The following is a 10,854-nucleotide window of genomic DNA, read 5'->3' on the forward strand; positions in this document are numbered from 1 at the left end:
CACACACACACACACACACACACACACACACACACACACACACACACCCCTTGCCTACTAGATAGGGTTTCATAAGCAGTCAGTGGGGTAGATTCCTCCTCCCATCTGAAACCTCTCAGAACCAGCAGTTCTCGAGGTGCTGGACATCAAGCAAAAAGGGATGTGTCTTTCAAGGCTCAGGAAGCTGTGCCAGCTCCCTGCCTCCAGTGTTCTCACAGTACAGGTGTGGGGAGGATGCCATGAACTGAGCTGTGTCATCAGGAGTCAGCAAAGCCTCACCCCTGGTGTGAGAACTTAGATGTGACTGGGGTCCTTACTGGAGCAGAAAGAGACCCCAACTCTATCTCCACACAAGCACAGCAAAGGCCACGTGAGGACACAGCAAAAAGGCAGCCATCATGGTTTGGATATGGTTTGGGGGTGTCCCTTGAAGGTTTGTGTGCTGCACACTTGGTCTCCAGTGTGACAGTGTCAATGGAGACACCTGTAATAACAGGAAACTGTTACATTAAAGCAAAACAAACCAGACTTAGAAAAGCACATAGAGCATGTTTCCTCTCATAAGCAGAATCTGAAGTTGAAATGATATGTGTGTGTGCATGCATGCATGAGTGCACCCATTTAGATACATGTGCCATTATAGATCCTGAGACTAAAAAGGCAATCATGAGAAGGAAGACTAGGCCGAGGTGGTGGGCAGTAGAAACAGCAATAGAATCCATGGGAAAGAAAGCAGAGTGGAACTGCCTAGCAAGGACAGGAAACAGTCAGAGGCAAAGGGGTACCAGGGACCAATCCACACTTGAAAATCCTCACTGGAATTCTCTGATCTCTCTTCCTGTGTTTCCCAGCTATGTTACAACTACCAGTGACAAACTGATTCCCATCAACACCCCCAGATAATCATATGGTGTTTACTCTTAGAATATAATGGGAAGTCAACACATTCTGGCCTTCTACTTATGTTAACAAGCCAAAGTTTCTTTTCAAACACAATTTTTTTTAAGAGTCAATTTAAAGAAATCCTGAGCAAATAATAAAAAAATCCAGTGGCAATTCCCAGGTATGGGAAAACATGGGGCCTTTTTCTAGGAGGACAGTGTTGGGGACACTGCTAAGAGACTGATTAGAGCTGTTTGTTTGTTTGTTTTGTACTTTAATATAGTTGTGTGAAAACCATCCAGCCATCAGGGCGGATCCAGCCAGTGGTATCTAGCCATTGTAGTGGGACAGCATGGGGCATTCCACACATGACCATGAGACTCCAAAGCTTTAGGACTTCCTGCAACTTGCACAGAGTGGCCTCCGGTACAGGTGGCCAGACGTCTCATGTTAGACTTGCTTGCCCCCTTTCAAGGGGCTGTCCTAAAACTGTTGATTCAGCCCTTAAACACTCAAGGGTTCCAACTCAAGCATCCTCCGTTGTCAAAGGTGCTGGGGCCTTTGTATGACTGGGCTCCCTGCAAATGGAATGTAAATCCCAACTGCTATGTCATGCCTGGCACCTACCGTGGCTCTGGGAACAGTAAAATTGTGTCCATGTGGGCTGTCTGTAGCTCAGTCAGTAGGGTTCTTGATTGGTATACACAAGGCTGTGGGATCGAGCCCCAGAACTGCATACCTTAAGTGGCATGGTGTGCGCCTATAACTCCAGTACTTAGAAGATAGAGACAGGAAGACCAGAGCTTCAAGGTCATCTTTATCTACATAATGAGTTCAATATCAGCCTGGATGCATGAGATACTGCCTCAAAACAATTCTTATATATGTGCATTCACACATATACAAAACTGGACAGTGGAAATTGCCTCCTTGGGACCTTTTGGCCTGGCATTTGTAGCCCAGGGAGATGTTATCTGAAGGAAAAAAAAAAAACCTAATTCCTCAGAGGAAGTGCTGTCACCTATGGAAGAGCATCTGCAGGCTGGATGCTTGGGACGATGACATGATGCCAGCATGGGGCAGAGCAGCAGGAAGGAGAGATGAGGGTGGCAGGGAGCTGGGACTGGACATGGGCAGGCAGAGGGATGTGCAGTGAAGCCTGTCTGGGCCAGCTTGTGGGCTCCGCATACCAAAACGCTCTCAGGACCCTGGGGAGTTTAGAGATTTACCATCAGTGAAGGGCAATAATCACACCAAGAGGAGCAATTATTGCCAAATCATTTAGGATTTAGAAAATCATTGGCAAGAAGATGGAGGTCAAGAGGTGTGCTGTCGGGGGAAATAAAAAAAAAATACTCTACCTGTCAGGCCGGGCTTTCACTCCTTTCTGACTATGATGTGAGAGAGGGGAGACAGACATTCACAACTGAATGGCTAGACTCCAAGGGAACCCAGAAATGCAGAGAGCTGCAGGGGGCTGTCACCATCCAAGACAGATTCTGTGCTTTGGATCTATAAAGCAGACTGTGGCTGGGCATACGGGTCGGTCGGTAGAGCATTTGTCTAGAGTGTACGAAGGCCTCCATTCTATCCCCCAGAACCACATAAGACAGGCAAGGTAGCACATGCCTGAGCTCCCGGAATTGGTAGATAGAGCAAGAGAATCAGAAGTTCAAAGTCGTCGCTGGCTATATAGTGAGGTAGGAGCTAGGTTGGGCTAAAAAGAGTAGATCCCCTCTGATCCTTCACGACTGTCTGCCTGAGGGTTGCTCCTTCACCAGCCCAGGGGCTCAGTGGAACGGAGCCTAACAGGTGACAGGCTTTGGAGGCTTGCAGGGCCAAGAAAACCTGTGTTTTGTGAGCTGTCAGCTCTCCCTGGATCCTGCAGGGCAAGACGTATGCTCCCATTGCTAGGAAGGACCCAGTGGAGCAGGAGGGTATACAACACACAAGGGGGGTCCTCAAGGGATATTTACACCTTTAGCTTCCAAGCACCTCAGACACCTGGAGGTGACACTTGCTAAGCCACTTCCACCCTGGCCTAGCACATTTATAAGGACAAACATGGCAAAGGCCAAGGATCACTGACTATTTTTTTAAATGTGTATGGGTGTTTTGCCTGTGTGAATCTCTGCGTGTCACTGTGCCTGGTGCCCAGTGGATGACTGAAGGTGCTGGATCCTCTGGAACTGGATCAGCTTATTGGGAGCCACCATATGGATGCTGAGAATGAGACTCGTGTCCTTTGGAAGACCAGGTAATGCTCTTAACCACTAAGCCATCTCTCCAGCACTGGATCTTTTTTAAAGGGAAAACTGGGTCACGGATGTAGCTTACTTAAGAAAATGCTTGACCAGCATACAGAAGCTCTGGGTTCAGTCCCCAACGCTAGATAAACCAGGCATGGTAACATACTCCTAAAATCCCAGAAACTGGTAGGTGGAAGCTGGGTATGATGGCACAAATCTTCAACCCCAGTACTTCTGAGGCAGAGGGAGGTGGATCTCAAGGCCAGCCTGTCTACGTAGGGAACTCCAGGCCAGCTAAGGCTACATAGTGAGACTCTGCCTCAAAAAACAAACAAAAGCAAACAAACAAACACACACCAACTGTGTTAGTAAAGATGTAGAGAGATGGGCAACCTGACACAATCCTTCCAAACTAGGATAAATGCTATATCCTACTTACTTACAGTTTCTGGAAAATAACAACAAAGATACAAAGATATGCACATACAAAGCTGTATACCAGGGTTATACACAAGAGGAAATGAAGATGCAACCTAATATTATCCAATAACAGGGGAATGATAATATGCATGCATATATATATAAATATGTATATGTGTATATGTGTATATATACAGAAATATGTATATATAAATATACATGTACATATGGTGAAATACTACACAGTCACAAACATTACTTCAGAAAACTGCTTAAATAAGCATGAAAGAAAGTTTTTTCAACAGATTATTAGTGGGGAAATCAAGTTTCAAGTAGCAGATAGAGGATTATTCATTTTGTATGGAAAAAGATTAGAAAGCTTAAATTGTGTTATTCTAGAATAGTGGAATGATAGTTTTTTTTTTCTTGGTACTTCTCTGAAATTTTTGATCTCCTTTGATAGACAGGAGGTTTTTTGTTTGTTTTTAATGTACATGTGTGCCTGTTTGAGTTTATGTGCATTATGTGCGTGCAGGAGCCAAAGGAGGCCAGAGGAGAGCACTGGCTCCACTAGGACTGGGGTTACAAGGAGGCTGGGAGCCACCATAGATGCTAGAACCAAACCAGGACCTCTGAACGAGCAGCCAGTGCCTTCAACCACTGGGCCATTTCTCCAGCCCCTAAACTTGTGTTTGGATGAGAAGAAAATTAACTCTACTAGAAAAAGCTCTAGAGGACAAAAACCTCCTAAGAGCTGTGAGCCAGGAGGTGTTGGAAGTAGCTTGACTGGCTCACACATAGAGCGTCTCAGCCAGGACTTCCAATCCTCCCACTCTGTGGCGCTGGGGGCTCCATGTTGGGCCAAAGCATTCAAGTCCAGCTGGGCTAGATCCACTCCTGGCTTCTGCTCTCTCTAGATTTCTAAACACACATACTCCTGATCCCAGTCAGAAGGTAGGGTACCTCATCCCCAGAGAAAACAGCTAGGAATAGGGCTCAGTGACCACAGCAGGAAGGCTTCAATGGAAAGGCTGCAGGAGAAAAGTTGTGACCCTCAAATTGTGGATGCTCCCACCACAAGCACAGACTGCCTCAACTCTTATAGGACTGACCTTTGAAACAGGAATAAATGTAGGGCACAGGCCCGTCTTACTGCCAGTCTGCTATAGACAGCCACAAGCCTGTCCCTCAATTGGTCTTTTTTTTTTAAATGCGAATTTATTTATTATTTTATGGTGGGCAGTGGGCATGAACATGTCACTGTGTGTATATGGAGGTCAAAGGGCAGCTTGCATGAATGAGCTATCTCCTTCCATCATGTGGGTTCCAGAGATCAAACTCAGATCGTCAGTGCTTTGAGCAAAGGCTTTTATGGAACAAGTGCTTTTATGACAGAGTCCATCAGCAGTCCTTGATTATGTTTGTGTGTGTGTGTGTGTGTGTGTGTGTGTGTGTGTGTGTGTGTGTGTGTTTTCAGTGTGTTGAGGGTACAGTGTAACTCTAGAAGTCAATTCTCTACTTTCTCCATTCCATGTGGGTTCTGGGGATCAAAATCAGGTCCCAATGCTTGCCCAGTACAGTGGTTTTCCCCAGGACAGCGTCTAGAGACTTCACACCTTGGGAACAGGGGGTGGTGCTACCACACCCAGCAGGTGAAGGCCAGGGAGGCTACAATACCTCCCCAGTATACAGGAAGCCTCCACCACAGCCTTAGAATTCCTAGAAGTCATGGGTAAGGTGTGCTAGTCTCCAGATTTCTGGACCCTAGAAAGAGCCTGTTTACCTCTAAGGGGGTTGAATTTCCAATTATCTAGGGTCAGCCCAGCCCTCTGCTGTTTCTAGGCTGTTTGGGAAAGATACGCTGGAAATTGGATTGGGGGCTGCAGCCACTGGAGCTCAAGCTCAAAACACCTCTGCAGAGCCATTACCAAGGGAACGGCAGTAAAGGCTTTATTGATTAGGGAAGCTCAGAACAGCCAAGGTGTGCCACATCCTGGCACATGAGCAGCCTGCAGCCCTACAAGGGGCGTTCTCATTTAAAAACAACAATAATACAGGCCCAGGGATTACTACTTGTGCATGCATGCAGTTAAGAGAAGCTTGCCTTATAATGTGTACACATCCCAATGTTCAAATAACACTAGCAAGCACTTCAGCCACACGGCAGGCTGGAGCCAGGACAGAGTGACATGAAGGAAATACACAGGTAGTGTGGTTAAACTCAGATTGCATTAGCCCGCCAAGTGCTAGGCACAAAGTCTAGGTATGCACCACAGCACACATCTGGAGGTGACAGGACAAGTTCCCTCCTTCCACCCTGGGAGGTCTGGTCATCAGGCTTGGCTCGAGGTGATTTTACAAACTAAGCTATGGCACAACCCTAATCTCTAGAACATTTTTATCACCCACAGGAGACCAGGTACTCATAAGGTGACATTTCTAGGGTGCCCATGGTTCATTCCTCCTCTTTCGGATATTTCCTGTATGAAGGGGAAACGCACTGCTGACCCATTCATGGGGGATACGCAGGCATCTGAGTTCTGTTCAGCCTTTCAGGTACTGTGAATACAGCTGCCATGAACATCTCTAAATGGTTTTAGGAGACTATTTCTGTGGTGGTGGGACTCAGACCTAGGGCTTCATTCTTGCTAGGCAAGTGCTCAACTACTGAGCTACCCTCTGACCCTAGAGGTGGCGGCTGCTGTCGTCTGAGTTCCCGTCCCTGTTTATCTGGGCTACACCCAGGACCACGATCACTGAGGCAGACAGTAGACTCATTTAACACTGAAGCCCCACCAGAGGTCCCTCCCAGCAGTGCTGCTCACTCATGGTCCTACCAGCAGAACACGTGGGTTCCAGCTTCTCCACGTGAACGCTTGTGATCTTCTGCTACTTCTCTCCTTTAGTGGCCATATTAGATGACACTTTTTGACTCATACTAACAAGCCAGGAGACTGGCCATCTTTCTATGATGGACTTCTTGGTTGTTGCCTCGAGTTGTACTGCTTTGTGGCTGTGCTAATATGCCACGTTTTAAAAGCAATATTACAATATGAACAGATACAATAGGTCTGAGATTTACTTTAAAACATGACAGTAAAGCCAGGCCTTTAGTCCCAGCACCTGGGAGGCAGAGGCCAGCCTGATCTATAGAGTGAGTTTCAAGATAGCCAGGGCTACACAGAGAAACCTTATCTAAACAAACACCCCACAAAAAAATGATAGTAAAAAATTAGTTCTGGGGTTAGAGAGACGAGAGGGCTTATTTGTAAAGGAGCTTGCTGCACAAGCATGAGGATCTGAGTTCTAATCCTCAGACCCATAGGAAGCTGGGCACAGCATCACACACCTGTAATCCCAGTATTCCAATGCTGAGAGGAGAGGTAGAGACAGGAGAGTCTCTGGAAGCTTCCTGGTTAGTCAGCCTGGCATATGCAGCAGCCAATAAGCTTTCAAATAGAGAGCAAGGCAGAGACTAACATCTGAGGTTGTCCTCTGCCCTCCACATGCACACTGTGGCACATGTGTACCTGCGACTTACATACATGTGCGTGCATGCACATGTACATGCACACAGAAAGCAAGAAAGGAAAGTATCAGTTTTTTAAGAGACAAAAAAAAACATTTTAAGAGGGGAATATGTGTGATCCAGTTGTTGAGGTACAGGGCAAGGAACAGTCTCATTCCTCACAGTGAGAAAAGTTCTGGGTCAGCAAGATGGCACAGTGGGTAAGGGCACTTGCTACTGATCTTGTCAATCTGAGTTTGGTTCCTAGAACCCACATGGTGGAAGGAAAGAATGAACTCACACAATCTCATATCCCAAATAAGTAAATAAATAAGTAAATGTCTTTTTTAAATGTAAAGAAGAAAGAGAATTCTGCTATGCCTACCTGGTGGGCTTCCACTCCTATGGCTTGTAGTGCAGACTTGAAGAACTCAGGGGAGGGTTTCCCCACCACTTCAGCCTTGATACCACAGGCATACTGGTAAAGAGAGGACACAGTGTGAGTTTCAGACCAGGAGCATGAGAGTAGCCACATGAAAGACTGCCTCATGATGGTCAGGGCCTCACAAAGCAGGATGCTATGGGCCTCAAACCATCTCACAGGCAAGCATGCCACAACTCCACAACAGGCTGCTGCCAAGGACACCTACCTCCAGCTCTACTGCCCACTCCAAGGCTGCCCACAGCAAGGGGCATACCATACCTAGAAAAGCCACAAGTCTCTCAAGGGACGGGAGACCAAGGATCTCATTTGCCTGTTCAGCTACAATCCCATCTCTTGTCTCTCCCACCTCCAAGTAGATCATAGGCCCTCCTAAGGGGGTCTAGGATTCAACCCTTCTCAGCTGGGCACAGGTGGACAGGGGCTGCTAGTACTGTGGGGCTGGGACATGGTATAGCAGGAGTCTAGGCAGGGGTAACTGATTGACAGGCCCCAGTCACAGTGGACTCAAGAGGTCTAGCCACTGACAGCTTTATAACCTGAAAAGCCATCTCAGAAAAGGATCCGGGAGGACACATAACCTGAGGCGTTGCAGGGCTGGGAAGGAACAGGTGATCTGCAGACACCAAAGCCATGAGTCAGAGTGGTGAAAAGCATGCTGGGAAAGAGCACCCAGGGGTTGGCTGGGGGTCAGGGGGATGACACACACATAATGATTGTGTGATAACCAAGGTAATGGACCCTTAACTGCTACCTGAGAAGAGAACTCCATTTGTTCCACAGAGGAGACTGAGGTGTGTGGCTGAAAGCCCCACACAGGAGGCCCCCACTGAGAAACATGAAAGGCTATTTGTCTATAAAGTATACCTTCTTCTCCAGAAAGCCTGAAGAGGGAATGGGACAGAACTAGGGCAGGTACCTCGAGTGCCTTCATGTAGCCTCCAACATCCAGCATCAGGCCAGAGGTCTCCTTGTAATAGCGTCTGCAAGACAGCAGAAGGGAAGAGGTGCACAGAGAGCCACGGGTGCGGGTCAGCCCCCGATGCCATGCTGAGAGTGACCGATGGAGGCCACATGGCAGAAGCAGGAAGCCAGCAGCAGTAAGGCATCATGGGTCATTCAGCCACCAGCCCCCTGCTGCTGGCCTTGTAGGGACCCTACCACAATGATTAACCAGGGACCCAAGGGGACAGATGGATCCCGTTACTACCACAGAGGAAGACAAGTGACCCGTGTTCTGGGAAGGGACGGCAGGCCCCCAGAGCATGTGCTGACTCCCTAATTGCTAATAATTAACCCCTAACTGCTGCCTGAGGAGAGAACTGCATTAGTTCCACAGCAGCCTGCCACATCTCCTGTTAGCCGGGGTCAGGCAAGGTGCCAGGTTTCAGGGGCACCAGCTGCTTCCATGAGACAAGAATGTCTTCCCAACCTCCCAGAGACAATGCAGCCTCAGCTCCTCAGACCGTTCCTCAGTTTAGTTCCAGTACTTCGGCCTACAGCCCATCCACATCAGACCAAGGCCTCGAGGTACTTAAAGAGTTTTGGCTGTAAGTCATCCATACCTGGGTCTCTCTGAGCAAAGCCATGTGACCAAGGAGGCAAGAAGGTAGTTTATCCATTATACTCCGGAGATGAGGTTCACTAGAATCCAGGAATGGTACGGGAATCTCAGGTGAGAATTATTACTAAGGGGTCTGCATCAGCTTTCCCTTCCACGTTCAGCAGGAGACATTAACTAAGTATGTGTGTTGAGGACCAGAGGCTGGCTTCAATACTAAAACTCTTTCTCTACTTTCTAAAAAGTGACTTTGGTCTATGTAAGCCTTTAGACCTCAGCTTCCTCACCTGTAAAATGGTCAAAGCAAACAAACCACCCATATCTAGGGCTGTTGTGAAGCCTGGGCAAAATAACACACTACCTAAATAATATCATTCCTTACACGATACCTGAAACACAAACACCACTCAGCAAAGACTGGAGAATGTTACTGTAAATAGCTGTTCACTGGAGCTAAGACAAGAGGCCTTGAGATAGGAGCTCAGTGGTAAAATAATAATACAGGTTCCGGGCCTGGTGGGAGAACTCTGCAATCCAGCACTCAGGAGGCTGAGGCAGGAGGACTGTGAATTCTAGATCAGCCTGAGATACATAGAGATCCCGTCTCAAGGATTTTTTTTTCTTTTCTTTATCTTCTTTTCATGTGTATGTGCCGAAACATGGCCCAAGAAGGGAGTCGTGTGAGAATTCGAAGTGCTTGCGAGAAAACTCCAAGAAAACAAGACAAGACTCTATAACTTCAGTTTCTTCAAAACACAAAATTATTCTTGGAAAGTGTTTTTTGCTCCTCCCAGGTATAGTGGATAGGAGTGAGTTTACTTTAGATACTCGTTATTGCTTGCTGTTGCTGCTCAATTAAATGCTTAAATTATCTGTTATATACCTCTATGGAAAAATGTGTTCTTGCCACATGCAGCTTGTCCTCGTGATTGTATGCAGCTTTTGAACTCATGAAAACTTCACTCATGTGATGTCTCTTAACCCTTAAGAATAAATTGCCTGGTGCTCTGAATAACATTGGCAATTACATGAGACTTTACTCCGACTCACTCTCCATCCTCCTAGGTCCCACCGCCTCTACAGTAGTGACATGTATGTGTGTGGTACGTGTGCACATATATGCAGTGGCCTGAGGCTGAGTGTCAGACTCTCTGGACCACTCTTGCATCTTATCCTTTGGGGGAAAATAGTGCCTCAATCAAATCCAGGGCTTGCTGATACAACTATTCTCACAAGCCAGCTTGCTCTTAGAATATCCCATCTCTGCAAGGCTGGAAGTACAGGCGGTCTGCAACACCCAGCTGGCATTTATGTGGGTTCTGGAGATCCAAACTCTAGCCCCCTTGCTTGCGTGCCAACACCTTTAGCCACTAGGTCATCTCCAAAGCCCTAAAGAATTTTTCTTAAAAGGTTTCTTGGGGCTGATGAGGTAGGTGGCTCAGTCAGTAGAACACTTCAGTTCCCCAGAACCCTCATGAAGCCAGGCGTGGTACCGTGTGTCTGGGATCCCAGCACTCCTGCGACAGACAGACGGGAAGTGGAGACAGGAAAAGCCCCAGAAACTAGCCTGACAAACAACAAAGGGACTCTGTCTCAAACATGGTGGTAGGTGAAGAACGACACCTGAGGTTGTCCTGTGACATGCACACCCTGACATGAGCACACCTATACTTTCAGACACACAGGCAGGTAGGCAGACACAGACAGACAGACAGACAAAGACACAGTCAGAGCCTCTCTCTCTCTCTCTCTCTCTCCCTCCCTCCCTCCCTCCCTCCCTCCCTCCCTCTCC

At 47.4% G+C, this 10,854-nt stretch overlaps 1 protein-coding gene across 1 annotated transcript in view; it reads right to left on the minus strand.

Moving 5' to 3' along the window:
- Lhpp (phospholysine phosphohistidine inorganic pyrophosphate phosphatase) overlaps positions 1 to 10,854 on the minus strand; it is a 97,320-nt gene that overhangs the window by 58,965 nt on the left and 27,501 nt on the right. Inside the window, exons 4-5 of the mRNA XM_028772539.1 lie at positions 8,421 to 8,484; positions 7,445 to 7,537 (exon numbers count right to left, since the gene is read on the minus strand). Of these exons, the coding sequence (XP_028628372.1) occupies positions 7,445 to 7,537; positions 8,421 to 8,484 (157 nt within the window). The remainder of the gene's footprint in view (positions 1 to 7,444; positions 7,538 to 8,420; positions 8,485 to 10,854) is intronic.

This window comes from Grammomys surdaster, unplaced genomic scaffold (genome assembly GCF_004785775.1).
Source record: "Grammomys surdaster isolate TR1022 unplaced genomic scaffold, NIH_TR_1.0 214, whole genome shotgun sequence".
Taxonomy (NCBI): Eukaryota; Metazoa; Chordata; class Mammalia; order Rodentia; family Muridae; genus Grammomys; species Grammomys surdaster.